A 17,706-nucleotide genomic window follows, 5' to 3' on the forward strand; every position below is an offset into this window, starting at 1 on the left:
CTGAAGAGTGTTTCTGATCTGTAGGACAGGCGTTTGGGGAATTTCCTTCATGATGATGAGAATTCTTATGTCATCAGCAGTGGAGATCTTCCTTGGCCCAGCAGTGGAGATCTTCCTTGGCCCAACAGTGGAGATCTTCCTTGGCCCAGCAGTGGAGATCTTCCTTGGCCCGGCAGTGGAGATCTTCCTTGGCCCGGCAGTGGAGATCTTCCTTGGCCCGGCAGTGGAGATCTTCCTTGGCCCGGCAGTGGAGATCTTCCTTGGCCCGGCAGTGGAGATCTTCCTTGGCCCGGCAGTGGAGATCTTCCTTGGCCCAGCAGTGGAGATCTTCCTTGGCCCAGCAGTGGAGATCTTCCTTGGCCTACCAGGCCCTTTGCAATGACTAAGCCCACCAATACGCTCTTTCTTCTTAATGATGTTCCAAACAGTCGACTTTGGTAATCCTAAAATTTGGTCAACGTCTCTTACTGTTCTATTCTTGTTTTTCAGCCTCATAATGGTTTTTTAAAAAACTTTTGTTGGCACCACTCTGGTCCTCGTGTTGAGAAATGGCATCCAAAGGTGATCAAAAGCTTAGAAGCTAGTCTAGCTCTTTTCTCCCTGAATTAATGAAACAAATAAATATACTTGAGTAATCACAAACACCTGTGAAGCTAAGTGTCCCAAACATTATGGTGCCCTGAAATGAGAGGACTATGTATAAAAAGAGCTGTCATTTCTACATGGTCAAACCAAAATGTATACAAATAACCTTGATTAAAATCTGGAATGTGCACTTTAATCACATGAATTATTTGATTACAAATTTAAAACTTTGGAGCACAGGATTAAAAAGCAAAGTGTCTTTGTCCCAAACATTATAGAGGCACTGTATACACTGAAATTTTTACTTGCTTCAGCTGAACAAGTACTTGGCAGAAAAAAACTGAAACAAATATTTTCATTTCTCCTAGTGGGTAAAAAGTAACTTTGCAACAGAGCAGACAATCTTTTAGTGATCATTTTAACAAGGTGGGGATGGTTTCAGGAGCCCATGGCTGTTGAAAATAAACTGTTCATGAAATTAGAGGTCCTCATCTTCAAGCTGAAGCTTGAAGCTTCAAGCTGCCTGAAGGTAGCAGTGAGAAGAGGCTGGTAACCAGGATGATGGGGGTCCTTTAAGGTGTTGGTTAACTCCTTATCCATGCATATCCATAATACCAGTTCTCAGGCCAGTTTTGCTTCCCTTGGTCTTCACTGTCCTATTTAAGGAAATCAGTTTTATAATCTGCAGTCTGACATCTCAAACTCTACACGCCCTTAACTGCTCCCGAGATAATGGTGCGTTTGGAGGCCTAAATTCTGGAATTTCCTACATGGACTACACCACTTCTCTCTGTACCTTTTTTAAAAAAAAAAATTAATATTCTTAAATTATTTTTGACAAATTATTTTGACTAAACTTTCAGTTCTGAATTTGGTATGCTGCCAAAGTTTCCTTCTAATGGTCATGCAATAAACTTTGGGATATTATGTGAGGCGAGTTGAGTTCCTATTGTTATTGAGTGAAAATGCTACCGATGGATTTTGGAATCTGGAATGATTTCCTTCTAGACATGCGTTTGTCAAAGTCTGGAACTGATTGCAAGCAACAGTTGGGAATAGAGTTGTAGTTTGAATTTTGAGTTTTGCTTCACATCAGGAGTTGACAACAGAACTTTGGATGACTAGGTTTTAGGTGGCAAGAACAAGAAAGACTTTCCAGAAGTGAAGACTGGAGGTCAAAACCGACAAAAAGACAAAATTGAAGTTTTTTTTTTGCATTGAGTGAGCTGAGTCAAGACCAGAGGTGAAAATGGGCAGGTTTCAGCCTAGTTGAAAAGGATCAGAAATAAGAAAGTCTCTGCACAATGGTAAAAAAGTATGCAAGGTTCGAACATGGTCATCAGAGGAAATCGTTAGAGAAGCAAGTTCTAGCCTGAAAAATCACACCAGTTTCACCACAGCTGAGGTGCAAATATTGAATTTTGCTTTACTAAAGTTGGTGTTATAGATACCTTTCAGTTGTGCTAGCATACATTTGTATATATGTATGTCTGTGTGTATAATATATGTGTGTGTGTGTGTGTGTATATATATATATATAGATATATATATATCTATATATATGTATCTATAGATATATATATCTATATATATGTATCTATAGATATATATATATCTATATATATGTATCTATATATATGTATCTATAGATATATATATCTATATATGTATCTATAGATATATATATCTATATATATGTATCTATAGATATATATATCTATATATATATGTATCTATAGATATATATATCTATATATATGTATTTATAGATATATATATCTATATATATGTATCTATATATATGTATTTATAGATATATATATCTATATATATGTATCTATATATATGTGTGTGTGTGTCACACGCACACACACTCTGTCCAAATTCAACGCTATGCTGAATTCTGCTGAGATTTCTGCAATAATTGAATCTGCCTACCACTGTATGCCAAATGACAGACAACATTTATTGCCAGGTGGTGACCTCATGGGTCAGATATGTCTAAGGTAGCCACACAGCTTGAGAGACCCCAGGATCTATTCCGACTGAGCACAATATGTGTGGTTTGCTCATTTTCTTCATTTCAAAGATATGATGGTAGATTAATTAGTTAATGTCATTTTCCCATCAGTCCAATGAATTGGCAAAAAAATTCATGATGGGAGGCTGGTGAGCCTGTGAGAGAATAAGTTGTAAAGCTACAGAGGGAAAAAGACAACAGGATCTAGAATGATGTGATTGTTCCACTTGAGCAGGTATGGGCTCTTGGTCAAATTGTCATCTCCTGTGATAAATATGTAATTGCTAACAGAGTTAAACTCCTACCTTGATGCTTAATTAAGTCACTATTCCCAAGTCATCCACCGTGGAAGTCCAAGGTGTTACTGTTTACAAGGTTTGTTTTCTGAAAACAAATTTGGGATTATGATAAACAACTTCAAGGTGAATACAAAGATCATTTCAGGTTTGCTGTATCACGTAAGAAGTTGTAGAAACATCGACTTATTTATTTTAGCACGTTTAATTGCATAATGATGCTGACACATTGTGTTAGTTCAATTGACCTAAAAATATTTTGCCGCTGATTTTCATTTGTACTCTGCATCTGATGCCTCTCGAGTCAGTGTCCAACAATAGTCGGTCAGCATTGATAGATTCCAGTTGCCCTGATACTAATTTCCATGGTTGCAATGTCCTGGTGAAACCTTTCATCATGTTCATCACTGACTGCATCAAGATCAGCAGGGAAGAGGTCCAAGTGCGAATGCAGAAAATAAATTTTCAGTGATACGTTGTATTTTTTGGTTTTGTATCCTTGAAGTAGGTTTAAAATATGACAATAAATCACAAAAGTACACCTAAGTATTCAGGAAGTAAAAAATTTTGTTGTCCAATGTTATCAGAAACTCAACTGGACCAGCTACTATTTCTACCTGCAAGAGCATAGTAAAGGCTGAATACCATGTGTCAAATGACTCACCTTTCCTCAGTGGATCTCTCTTGGCACTATGGGAATTCACCTTCAAATGAGCTGTTGATAAGTAATCAATTATATTTTGTAAACTTCCAATGGAAAATGAAACTTAAATAAACTTTAATTCATTTTTTTTAAGCAAGTTCAGCATTTATTGCCATTCCTACTGCCCAAGGTGATGGGAGCAAGCTGCTTTCTTAAACTGCTTTAGTCCTTCTGACAAAGGTACTCTCACAATGCTAACTGTCCAAGTAACAATAAGGGAATGGAGATGCATTTCAAAACTCAGTCTTTTCAGTATTTGTCAGGCAGAAGTCAAGAGTGTGAAGGAATATGTACAGCTCCAACAGTATCCCAGACAAAGCAGCCCATTTGATTGATAACCCACCCACCTACTCTACATATAGATTGTAGGGTATACTGTCCCAAAATAAAATATATCAGCTAAGTTACTTGATCAGCACCTCCTAAATCTTTCATCTGTAGCACCAAGGGCAGGGGCTTCAGTTGTGTGGGAACATTGCCACTTGTCACACCATTTTGAAATGCATCTCCATTCCCTTATTGTTACTTGGACAGTTAGCATTGTGAGAGTACCTTTGTCAGAAGGACTAAAACAGTTTAAGAAAGCAGCTTGCTCCCATCACCTTGGGCAGTAGGAATGGCAATAAATGCTGAACTTGCTTAAAAAAAATGAATTAAAGTTTATTTAAGTTTCATTTTCCATTGGAAGCTTACAAAATATAATTGATTACTTATCAACAGCTCATTTGAAGGTGAATTCCCATAGTGCCAAGAGAGATCCACTGAGGAAAGTGCTGCATGGTTCCATCCCTTCATTAATGAGCAATAATAATTGATCTCATCACATCTGAATGAAACTGATTTATTACATGGCATAGAACATTACTGCACAGTAGTACAGGCCTTTTGTCCCACAATGTTGTGCTGACCCATTTCTTTCTTCTTTGTCTTGGCTTCGCGGACAAAGATTTATGGAGGGGTATGTCCACGTCTGCTGCAGGCTTGTTGGTGGCTGACAAGTCCGATGCGGGACAGGCAGGCACGGTTGCAGCGGTTGCAATTGGTGGGTTGGGGTTGGGTGTTGGGTTTTTCCTCCTTTGCCTTTTGTCAGTGAGGTGGGCTCTGCGGTCTTCTTCGAAGGAGGTTGCTGCCCGCCGAACTGTGAGGCGAGATCAGTCCACTGGCGGTGGTCAATGGGGCAGGCACCAAGAGATTTCTTTAAGCAGTCCTTGTACCTCTTCTTTGGTGCACCTCTGTCTCGGTGGCCAGTGGAGAGCTCGCCACAGAACACGATCTTGGGAAGGCGATGGTCCTCCATTCTGGAGACGTCACCCACCCAGCGCAGTTGGGTCTTCAGCAGCGTGGATTCAATGCTTGCGGACTCTGCCAGCTCGAGTACTTCGATGTTGGTGGTGAAATCATTCCAATGAATGTTGAGGATGGAGCGGAAACAGCACTGATGGGAGCGTTCTAGGAGCCGTAGGTGATGCCGGTAGAGGACCCATGATTCGGAGCCGAACAGGAGCGTGGGTATGACAACGGCTCTGTACACGCTGATCTTTGTGTGTTTCTTCAGGTGATTGTTTTTCCAGACTCTTTTGTGTAGTCTTCCAAAGGCCCTATTTGCCTTGGCGAGTCTGTTGTCTATCTCTTTGTCGATCCTTGCATCAGATGAAATGGTGCAGCCGAGGTAGGTAAACTGGTTGACCGTTTTGAATTCTGTGTGCCTGATGGAGATGTGGGGGGCGGGGGGGGGGGGGGGCTGGTAGTCATGATGGGGAGCTGGCTGATGGAGGACCTCAGTTTTCTTCAGGCTGATTTCCAGGCCAAACATTTTGACAGTTTCCGTAAAACAGGACGCCATGCGCTGGAGAGCTGGCTCTGAATGGGCAACTAAAGCGGCATCGTCTGCAAAGAGTAGTTCACGGACAAGTTGCTCTTGTGTCTTGGTGTGAGCTTGCAGGCGCCTCAGATTGAAGAGACTGCCATCTGTGCGGTACCGGATGTAAACAGTGTCCTTCATTGTTGAGGTCTATTTATTCCTATCAAAAAATACTAAACTCTTCCTACCTCATACCCTTTATTTTTCTTTCATCCATATGCCTTTCTGAGTCTCTTAAATGTCCCTAATGTTTCAGCTTCCGCTATCACTCTTGGCAAGGCATTGCAGGCACCCTCTGTGTATTTAAAAAAAAAATCTTATCTCTGATGTCTCCACTAAACTTTCCTCCCCTCACTTTGTTCAGATATTTCTCTCTAATGCCTTTCCAATTATTGCAACATCCAAGGCAGAAGCTTTTGGTCTTAAATTGTGACTTTACAAGCACAGTTCAGATTCAATGTGTCTTCTGCATTCTTAGCTGATCCATTAAGGAATGGGGAAAGGAATGAAAGAGAAAAGGCAAATATGCTGAAAATAAGTGGATAATTATATTCCACTCTTCAAAATAAAATGTAAATTAAGCTTGGGTGTTATTTATTTCTCATTCCAATTTTCATAACATCACTGACATTAATGGACCAGACTTGCAGTCATTTTCAAGCCTCTCACACACTCACTGGTATCCTGTTCTGTGGCTACACCGTTCTCAATTTGCCATTGTACCATCTTGATGTCCTTGACAAAGCCTTACCTGCATAATTGTCATGCGAATGGGCTTCAACCAACCCTATGCACAATCTTGCTATTTTATAAAGAAAATCGTCTAAGCATTAACACTTGCCACCAAACTTGCTCTTGATTTTCAAAAACTAAAGAAATCAATTAATCAATGCTTGGCATTTTTTTTAAATCTTTAACATGAGTGACTTTTTGTTAAAAGTGTAAATTACTTGGTACTTTTACCTGTTTGGCAGTCACTCTCCATTGAAATGAATGGATTTGCTGTTCCTATTGGGTCTTGAAAATATTCCTGGGGAATTGGAAACAGGTTTGCAGAAGATTTTGGCAAGGTTTATTTGTGGCAAATAAATCATTGTTCCATTTTTTCCCAGATTAAAAAATCCACTGGTAGAGGAATTGGGAAATTGTTGATGGTGAATTGCCAGTGAGGTCTGGAGTGCAAATTTTGTTAGGGAATAATGCCAACTGTTTGGTATTTATGGCATGGAAAATTTCCATACAACTTACAAGATTTCTCAAAGTTCCAGACCAATGAGAAATGCTATGCAAAGCCCAAATATGTGATTTGCATGCAAGTACTTTACTGCTAATCTACATTATTGAACAAAGCAAGGTAAAGATTCAACACAATTTGACCTAGTGGACAAGGCTACCAGGTATTTTAAAGTACAGTTTTGATTGTTTTTTTTTTAAAAGAACAATTTTTAGGTAAATTATAAGGGCTTTATTTGTAAAAGATTACCCCCCCCCCCCCCCTGTGATGGTTTGGGTTGGTGCCCATGTTCATTGCTCTTCAATAACCTATAATTTGCACTAATAGTTTATTGAGCAATACCACAAAACAAAACTTCCTCAGTACAAATAATAGGTTCTTGAATTTTGCAAAAAAAAAACTTTGGCTACGTTAAGACACAAAATAATGCTAAAACCTTCTGCATATTTGATTTCCAGCTGGATAATATGTTGCATCGAATACTTGAGAATGTGGAGTTTGAATTTTGGGAGTACCTTCTGATTTTCTGTTCTACTTGTATATTTGAAGTTTTAACATGAAGAAATTGTAATGAACATGTTTTGTCGTTGAACGTATTTTTGTTAGAAATTATTATTATTGAGTGCTTGTTCTACTGAGTTTTAGATTTTTTAAAGATCAATTTTAAGCTGCAAATTGTTAACACCTTTGAAAAGAGAGCTAGTTCATGAAGCTGTTACAACCACCACCTGAAGTTGAACTGAGAAGTTATGGTAATCATCTATTAACACTGCACCTATGTAATGTTGAGGTTTAATATCATTCAAGCCAGTTACTCTAACGATTGTCATATATTTTCAAAATTTTGGTTTTTTTTTAGGAATATTTAACCGTGGTAAGAATAGTTTTTGGAACTATTAATTTTTAATTTAAATAGAAGTAAATACTTGTAGAAAATGTAATAATCTTAGTTAAAATCCTTACACTTGATGAACTAATTTGATAACATTAATAGTAAATGTACAATTGTTATTTTGTCTGTTTTAGTTTCCCAACTAAACATCGTACAATTTTGCTTCACAAAATATTAGTTAATAATTACTTGTTTCCTTTTCCTCATTATACAGAGAGATGTGTGAAGAACATATGGCTCATTTGGCGAGATCCATCTCAGACCACTCCTCTGATGCAGAGTACACTTTGCAGTTCTCTGAGAATTGCACCCAACCGCATAGCACAAAATGGGAAGAGCAGCAGAAGGTGTTGGCACTTGAGCAACTCTATGGTGTTTTTAGAGTTGATTTGAGCCAAATGCGATCACTGCGTCTTTTTTTCAGGTTAGAAATCTAGCTCCCATTAATATAAGGAATTTCTCCATTTATTATTTATTTCTCTCTTTTTCTCCCATATGAATATTTCATCTATAAAGAGAAGCTCAAAACAGTTTAACCAAAAGATGCTCTCTATAAATCCTGTTTGGATTGTTACCTGGAATAACTCCAATATGCTCAGTGGGCCTAATTGGCAGATCTGATAAGGAAGATACTACTGCCTGTGCTACATGAAGGTGTGGTAAAGCCTGCATTTTGAAACCTATTGTAATGTATGTGTTACCATATCATTTATATATGGTGCTTGCTTATCCTTCAGCTGATGAAGTTGTTGGACTGGAAGAATTGTTAAGCTTGTTCCTTCATGTTGCATTGATCCAGAACTCATGCTGGCAGTTGATTTCTGTTCTTCTTTTGGACTGGATTAATGATTCTTTTTGGTCAGGTTTTATAATAGAGATGCTTCCTTGAGATTACCAGTGATGATAAATAATGACTTTGAATTCCTTTTTGTCTGTTGGATGGGTCCCATATATATTGAATTAGATTTTAAAAATCGGCAAGATCAGAAAAGTGTTGTTTACTAAATACCTGAGCAAAAAGTGTTTTATATTTCCTAATAGTTTCTTCTGAAACAGTTAAACCCAAAGTAGTTTTAAATGGAATTCAGTAACAGCTCTTAAGACTTCCTTACAATTGAGACAGACATTTACAGAAATAACAATATTTATAATAATTGGTGATTGTTTAATTTGAATGTGCTAATGTTTTTTTTTATTTCCAGGCCAATAAAGTACAAATGAGTTATAATTATCAGATTCCAAATTTAAATAGTTGCTTATAAATACACTGTACTTTGATTCAAGATTCATTAATTTCCTTTTTTTGTGTGTTTTCTGGTAAGAAAGGATAATTGACATTCACTGAGCCTCTTTTGGCTAACGACAATTAAAAACAGTCAATAGTCAAAAGCAGACAGAGACCACTTTAAAAAAACATTGTAACAGACGAATAGAGCCAAGATTTATTGAAAAGGGCTTCATCAAAATTAAAATTGTACAATATGCATTTCATTTTCTGGTCCCTTTCAAGATCTGTAAGAAATACTGAAGTTCGTGTATTTATCTTCATTCTGTTTGCCAAATAAATTCTAAGTTACCTGTCGTTGAACGTTACATTTTGCAGATGTTGTTTTAGTAATTAATTGTTACCATTTTGAAGTATTGTGTTGATGTATAAATTAAATTGGACTCCATCCACATAGATTGCTACTTTCATGCATAATGTATGAATTTAAAAACAGTTTCAAGTTTGCGATGTAGGTGGAAATGAGCCAACAGGATGCAACTCTTATTGTGAAGGCAGGAGTGAGTCACCAGGAATCCTATCAGAAATAGTTTGCTCACTTTTCTATTTGTTTTACCTCCAATAACATGTTGAAATATCTTTACATTAAAATAATTAGCGTAATTGAAGTATTAATTCCTGTCACTATTTCACCATTTTAGGTGGATTTGAACCATTTAACCAAGAAAATGGAGATTGCAATATTTAAAGGAATATATAATATTGATGTGAATTTTTCAATTGGGGCTATTTGGAAAAAGGTTACTTGATTCAATTTTGCTGTATTAAATGCCAGCCTGAGGAAATGTCAACTTTGGCTCTGAAGGAAACCATTGATGTTTTTTTTAAATTGCTTTCTTCCTTTATTCTTGTTTTGCATACCCCTTGTTACACTGGAATGCATTAACATCTGATTATAATTGTCTTTCTACTGATGCACAAGAAGATAAGAATATGAAAGTGCCCTACCGATGATAACACCACAGTGCTTCCTATCATGCTGCTTTAGGAATTAATGCCATTCAGCACTGAATGTTCTTTGCAGTTTTTTTTAAATGTACAAGTTCTGTATTTCCACATCAGTAAGTAGTTTATTTTATCTTTTCTGACCATGACTGCTAAAAATAGTCTTCAATTCCCCAAAGAATTTGCAGAAGTCCCAGTTATCTTGCAGCTTCAGCATTATCTTACTGAATGATGTAGGTTTGCTGCTTCATGTTAAATTCATATTTTTAGTTCGTTGTGATCGGAAGTGGTACTGTTTTCACTCTCCATTTCTGAAAATGGAAAATTAGTGCATTTTTAGAGGAGAATTAGAAATCATCGTCAACTCAGAAATGGAGAAGAGGCAACCACATATTTTAGATCGAAGAATAATGCATTCGATATGTTTGTTACCATTTGAGTGGAATGAGGACTAAAAATCTGCAACGAAAGTAACTGCCCGAGATTTGATCATAATGGAAAAAAGACATCCGTGTGAATTCATTAAATTAAAGATTATTCTTCATATAAAAGGATATATTTAACTAAAAGGCACAAAACACATTTCAAATGTATAAAGACTTCAAATAAGAAGCAGGATTACAACTGCCTCTAATTTCTTCGAGTGCAAATTTTATTTTTTAAGTACATTATTAGTGTACATGATTCTATGTGACTGTGTTATGAGGAAAGGAAAGATTGTTTCTCAGTCGATTGACACTTACACTGCCCTGTTCACTTAGTACTTCAGAGTTGCTGCGTATCTGAATAGAAATAATGAAAGGGAAGGTTAAATTACCTCTTTAGTATAGCAAGTATATGAATAGCAAGATACATTTTAATAGATTTCAAAAAATGTTTCTTGAATAGTTTAGCAATTTACTAAGGTACAGTACTTCCATTTCAAAAGAGTGCATGCTAAGCACCTCCCCCAATTCAAGTTTTTTGTATTATTTGTTCAACTGTTGAAATTATCTGAATTTGATACACACATCATTATAATAATATTGCCAATTTGATTCATAACTTTCCATATTTAAATTTGTTTTGTTGTGTGAAGTATAGTGTAGAATATCATAATGTACAGCAAGTACATAAATATCTGGAAACATTGGGTCTGTTGGTATCTATAGACAGCAATCCTATGGACATGTATAACCCCAAATGTTCATGTTCTGCTTTTGCCACAAATTTTCATTGATATGCTCTGTTTCCAACTTGTTATATTTTGTTTGCTTTGCTATAATTACAAGATTTTGCTTTGTAACAAATAATTTATTCTGCCAGAATGCTATTAATTATTTAGCACAGAATTACACTTGATAAAATTATTTTGTCCTTAACAAACCAAAGGAAATTCAGCTATCAACTTGCATCTGATAAAGGTGAAATTTAATTGGAATGCTGTTTATAATCTCATCAGATTTGGCACGTCAGTTCATTTTTAACCGGTGTGAATGATCATCTTTTACCTTCAGAATAAATTACCACACATCGTAAGCTACATAAAAATAAACTAAAGGAAAATCTGAAAATAATAAACTATATAATATGCAACTGAAATGTATTTCTTCTAGTGATGAAGCATGCACGTGTGGACAACTTGTCATCGCCAGTCGGGAAAGTCAGTACAAGATTTTCCATTTCCACTATGGTGGACTTGATAAACTCAGTGAAGTTTTCCAACAATGGAAATACTGCACCGAGACTCATCAAAAGGACCAGGTATGTATTCAAACCATCAGACTTAGCCTGAAACCAGGCAGTACAAGGCAAATTTAATGCTTTTTCTAATTTAGAAATTTATTACATAAATTTAAAAATCTAGTAAACTGTTCTGAATTAAGTGGTCATGATTGAATAGCGGGGCAGACTCGATGGGTTGAAGAGCCTATTTCTGTTCCAGTGTCTTAAGGTCTAAAAGTATTGCACGTGTGGAGATTAATTGTTTGTATTCAAAAATATTTTGCTGTGGGAAAAAGATTTTAATATTGTAAGGAAGCTTTTAACTGTCAAATCTTCTTTCAACCCTATAGAAATATTAGAAAGTCAGTTGCGTTAAGCTGTATTGCTATACATTTTGGGATGCCAGCGTATTTGGAAAACTCAATTAGCAGTTTCTTCACAGCCAGCTTCTACACAAATTAGTAAGAGACCATCATCAGTCAGCATATCCCCAGTAGTAATGATTTTTCAGAGCAGTCAGGTCTATGCATAATCACATCAGGAACCAGATTATAGTTCAAGTCAAGTCAACTTTATTGTCATCTGATTGCACAAGTACAACCTGACAAAATAGCGTTCTCTGGTCCTTGGTGCAAAACATCCCATGCAGACACACAACCGTATGAGAGTCTTGGATGGGTTAGTGTGAACAGTTTCTTTGGACGCTCAGCAATTCCACACAGAAAAGGGTTCTGGCTTGCAAGGACATTACAATGGGGATATTATTGATTTTGAGATCTTCCAAGTTAGAACTCCCAGCCCTCTCCCCTCGCTCATTTGTCTGTTTTGCAAGTGAAATGGGAAAATATGATTTAAGTGCACATATTTGAGCCCAAGTTTCCTCATCCTCTCGAATGTAGGTAACTATTTCAGATAAACCATCTTGCTACATTATATTTAAGTATTAGTTCTGATTAAAAAAAAAGTCATCAATCTGTACCACTAAATACCATTCTCTTGCACTGATGGATGGATCTACTGACTTTTCGACTTGCACACCATGATGGAGAGGATTACAAACCTACTAGTTATCGCAGGAAATGCTCAGCCAGTCAACCAGCATGCATGGAGGGAGCTTGATAACCTATTCGAAATTCAATTTGTTTGAAGTTACAGAGAGAGAAGGGGGAAGGATGGAAACGACGAGGCCATTTGTGGTCGGATGGAGATGAAGAATGGCTGAACGACAGTGATGACTTTAATAGCAGCTGATCTGGAGGGAGAATAAGTGGGTGATGAAGGAAAGCAAAAAAGTGAAAACATTGCTGAAATGATGAGAAATAGAGAAGCAAAATATCTCCAGCTGAAATGCTCAGGTTGGGCAACATCAGTGCAAGAGACTAGTATTTAGTGGTACAGATTGATGACTTTTTTATCAGAACTAATACTTAAATATAATGTAGCAAGATGGTTTATCTGAAATAGTTAAATTCTATGTTAAGTTCTGAAGGCTGAATGTGCCAGAATATGAGGCACTACATCCCAAACTTGCATTAAACTATGTTGGAATTCAACTTAATTTTGATTGTCATATGTATAAATTGTTTGCCTGTGCAGTTATGGGTGACTGGAATTAGCTGCCTAGTGGAAGTGGGTACAAACTAAATGTTCAAAAGTAAATTTGAATAGATGTATGGAAAAGAAGGACTGAGAATACCGGCTAATGTGACAAACCAGAATGTTTGATCAGCGTGGCTGAGTACACAGGCTTACTGTGCCCCAGTGTTAAAGATTACTATGGAAGAGGTGCTGTCACCAATCCTCACTGAGTGCAGCCTGAAGGTTAGGAAATCGTGGATCCAATTGCAGAGGCAGGTGCTGAGGTCAAGATCATTGAGTTTGGAATGGGTATCATTGATACTATGGGTTGAAGGCAAAGCTATAGTCAATAAATAAGTCATCAGATGTCAGTGTTCTTGTTATCCAATATTGTAGAGCTGGGGAGATGGCATTTGCTGTGAACCAATTTCAGTGGTATGCCAATTAGAGTGGGTCAAGGATGACAGGTTGGCTGGAGTTAATATGAGCCCTGACCAACCTCTCAAAGCACTTCCTGGTGGTGTATTTCAGAGCCACTGGCTTGTCGACATTTAGGCCCATCACTGCATTCTTCTTCGGTACCAAGAAGATCATGGCTTTTTTGAAACCAGTAGGTACTTCAGCTTGTAGGACAGAGTGAAGTTGAAGATTTATGAATTCTCCTGCCAGGTATTATGCATAGAAATGGAAGATATGTCCAGGGAGTCCAACTGAGTCGCTTGCTTTTTGTAGGTTCACTCTGGAAGGCCGATCTGATGACGGTGGTCATGAAACCTGGCTCACTGGCCTCCTGCTCGAAGCAAGCATAAAAACTATTGAACTCATCCATGGCTATTCCGCCATTGGGATAAGATAGAGAATTAGAATGACATCTGCCAAAATTCAGTTTTGTTCCTATATTAAAATTCTGGCATTGAAAATGAATTTAAAATAAACATTTTTTTTCCTGAAAATCAAATAAAAAATTATTTTCACGCCAGTAACTGCAAAGTTAGGATTATTTTAAATTTATATTAACATCCGTGCCACGTTCACAAACCTGTACTTTTTCATAAACAAGGGCTACCACATTTAACACACTTTCTTGATTAAAATTATTCATTTAACTCCGCTCATTTTAAGAAGGAAGATGGTTGAAGGAGACAATTTTTGGCATGGGCCAGGATGAATGCACTGCACAGATCATTATTTAAAGCTCTGGATATCTTGAAGAATACTAACAATATCTGATGTATCATGTCCCATACCCTGCATTTTTACCATCTGGAGTTCTCTAATTGTGGTAAAGGAAAAGACCAGCCACTGGCAAGGATGAAGCAAGAAAGAATGAATGAATTTGCTGGACATTATTTTTGCAGAAATAAGAGAGATCCAATGGTCCCTTTTGTAGAGGAAACTTGATTAATACTGAATGACTTTGAAAACTGAACAATAGTGTTGGGCCCTGATGACTTCCATGTTTATCTTTAATGTTCTTCCTGTTACCCCTTATATATACTGTTAAACCCCCTTAATCTAGCTACATCCAAACAACAAATTGGTACAGTGAAACCTCTGGTATCCTGAATCCAAGCAACCAGCAAAAAAAAAAGTAAATTAAAGGTTCTCTGAAGTAACACGTAAACTTTTGGTGAAGATGGGAGCTAATATTCAGCCATTGGAGTGCTTTGGTCATGCTTTGCTTGTAGCTGCTGTTTGAATAAAGTTTGAATAAAAATTTAGATGTGGAGACGAAGAGGAACTTTTTTTACATTCCAAAGTAAGGCCTTTTTGGATTGATCTAGGAAATTTATTAGAGCAGATCACAAGAATCAAATTTCCACAAATCCCAGAATTATTTTTACTGGGTAACATTACAGGGGTAAGACCTAAATGGAAATTATCTAAACATCGAACAGAATTTGTTAAAATTGCATTGGCAGTAGCTAGAAAATGTATAGCAGTTGCATGGAAGTCTGATTTACATCTAGGTATGGTACATTGGAATGCAGATGTATTCCCCTTGATTAAAAATACCTAGAACTTAAGAAATAAGTATGACATTTTTTACAAGTTTGCCATCCATATTTACAAATCTCAGGTGTAAATCTTTAATTATGTTCCTCCTAATCCTCGAAGCCTGCGTTGATCTTTTCCCAAAGGAAATTAATTGAATATGAATTTATTATCGGTGGAGTGTGCGGCTCTTTTCAGCAGTCCATTTTGCTTTTCTTTTTTCTCTTTCCTATTTCTTTATCTTTTTATAGTTTTCTTTCCAAATCTATCTTTTTCTTTGGGGTCTTTCTTGGGTGGGTGGAGTTGGGTAGAACCATCATGGAGTAAATACTGGATTTACTATTGACCTTGTATTTTTTAATTTTGTAGTTGACCACATGTATGGTCAACATTTTTAAATAAATTTGAAAAAGTTTGAATAAAGTTCTGTTGGAGTAAAATGGCTTTCCCTAGGATGAAGAGCTGGTTGATGTCTCTTTATCCCTACTTAGTAAGAGTCTCCTTGGTCAGAGAGTGGGATGGGTTAATTATCTATAATGTTAGTCTTTCGAGCACCTTGTGGAGGGGGAGGAACCTATAGATGCAGCGACTGTTAAATGTTTTCAAAGAATGTGACTGGAAAATATCATAAAATACTTTGAAATTAATATAACCATATACAGCACAGAACAGGCCAGTTTGGCCCTACTAGTCGGAACAAATCTATATATTGAAATATATATGAAATATATTCATGCAAATGAAATTTGTTCATTGTAAATACAGTTGAGTCTTTTTTGTCTTTTAAACTTTTTATTCTTAATGCAGGTGTATTAGTTAGGCATTCTAAGAGTAAGTCTCAAGCAACTGGAAAGTACACTTAACTGGTATCTACCAATTCACATAGGTGCTGGATGTCAAGGATTTCACTATATTCATTTCTGATTTGGGAGCCTTATTTTGTTGTCTTAATATTCTCAATGTCCATGGGTCTGCAGGATGGTAATGGGATGCTTCAATTGGAAACATTTTTTTTTCACCATCTTGAATTTGGAATCCTATACGTTTTCTAAGAAACCACGAGAGAATGCAACTGCATGTCAGATCTGTCATTGAGGGTTCAACTAGAGAGAGTCCTGAAGTGGTCACACCATGACTCACATGGGCTTTGGTTTCCTGTATAGATGGCATCAAACTTTGTAGAATGCTTTGCAGCCAGAATGACTCCCTTTGATTAATCTTGAGATAACATTCTTTCATACCCAGGTTCTGGTCCCTCTTTCTGGCTATAATATCAATAAAAATTATATCAAAAATGAAGTGTTGGAAACATTCAACAGATGAAGGTGTATTTGATAGAAAAAGAAAGTATTAAAGTTTTATCCAATGACTTATTCAGAATTGATGATGGTAACAAATATAACAGTTTTCAAATAGACTAGTATCTATTCTAACCAGGCTATTTTTCATATCAGTGCCCCTCGGTTAACGATTTTTTTTTTCAAATAAATCCGGCATGCACGTAAATTGCTGGAAGTGTTGTAAAGTTATTTGTATGTGGGCCTCAGTCGAACAGGACGTTTCAGAGGAAATGGTTTTGGCATATTTTGCTTATTTAGTTTGGCGAGGCTACCTAGTATTTCTTGTGGATTATTTTTCATGATACTGCCAAATCTTAGACTCTTTTTTTAACATTCCTGTGACTATTGGAGAAAAGAAAATTCGGCTTTTCTAGCTCCAGTCACTCAAAGCATGAGGCTCTTCATTTAGTTTAACAGAATCCACATTCATTGCACGCGTGACAGAAGCAGAAATCTTAGCCTTAGAATTTAATGACGCTTGCAGATTGGCAAAACAGAACAGGCATCACTTCCAGGAAAAAAAGTAAAATTGGTATGGAAGGTAGAAGGAAATATTTTAAAAGGACAAAATACTTCTTATTGCTTGTATTTGCCTCTGTTTTGCAAGATGAAATATTTGTTATGTTCCCAGCATTAATATAGCACAATAATTGGGCCATACAAGAATAAGGAGGAGCATTTAATGGACAACTACATCAAGGTATCATGTTATCTCATCTGTTCAATAGTTTTCAAATTTCACAGAAATCCAGAATGTTTTCTTTAAGGAAAATGGGGTAAACATTGGAGCCAACAAATTTACCCATTAAACGTCAGTCCATATTGGCTTGTGGAAGGTGTACTTTTTCACTGGAATTGATTGAAACAGTTTTTCTTTCCTTCCTTTCGCCACCTCTTAAGCTGTTCTATCAAACAGCTTTGACAAACTGTGAAACCTCACCAAATGCTGATAACTAAGTTCACATTATTTAAGGCAGAGAGTTAGACTTGGGGCATCTTGGTTAGCCGTCTCTTGCTATTGCTCTCTAATTTAATTTGCATTTTTTTCATTGATTTAGGAGTGCTACACAGAGTGTTAAAACACACCATATTAATTTAGTGTTTTGTGAAATCCCTTTGGCCTGAATTATAGCGTGGGCCATCTGTGGCTTTATGAGACCTATTTTACTACATTCTTTAGAGGTGTTTCCCTATTTCATTCCAGTGAAATTTATTAATGTTTGGACATTATGCTTTTTGTTCATCATTTCTAATTTTCTCAATTATTT

General features: G+C 36.6%; 1 protein-coding gene and 1 long non-coding RNA gene across 6 annotated transcripts in view; one reads left to right on the forward strand and one right to left on the reverse strand.

The window, feature by feature from the left end:
• The window catches only part of tbc1d16 (TBC1 domain family, member 16), a 75,196-nt gene that overhangs the window by 29,235 nt on the left and 28,255 nt on the right, over window positions 1–17,706 (forward strand). For 4 of the 5 annotated variants that reach the window (XM_069930092.1, XM_069930091.1, XM_069930094.1 and 1 more), the window contains 2 exons: window positions 7,806–8,015; window positions 11,417–11,564. In XM_069930092.1, the coding sequence (XP_069786193.1) occupies window positions 7,806–8,015; window positions 11,417–11,564 (358 nt within the window). The other variant, XM_069930096.1, reaches the window with a different exon arrangement.
• LOC138759526 (uncharacterized) overlaps window positions 1–17,706 on the reverse strand; it is a 64,510-nt gene that overhangs the window by 26,425 nt on the left and 20,379 nt on the right. The window contains exons 2-3 of the long non-coding RNA XR_011354900.1: window positions 10,565–10,603; window positions 2,911–2,989 (exon numbers count right to left, since the gene is read on the reverse strand). This is a non-coding gene — a long non-coding RNA (uncharacterized lncRNA). The remainder of the gene's footprint in view (window positions 1–2,910; window positions 2,990–10,564; window positions 10,604–17,706) is intronic.

Source organism: Narcine bancroftii, chromosome 3, assembly GCF_036971445.1.
Source record: "Narcine bancroftii isolate sNarBan1 chromosome 3, sNarBan1.hap1, whole genome shotgun sequence".
NCBI lineage: Eukaryota > Metazoa > Chordata > Chondrichthyes > Torpediniformes > Narcinidae > Narcine > Narcine bancroftii.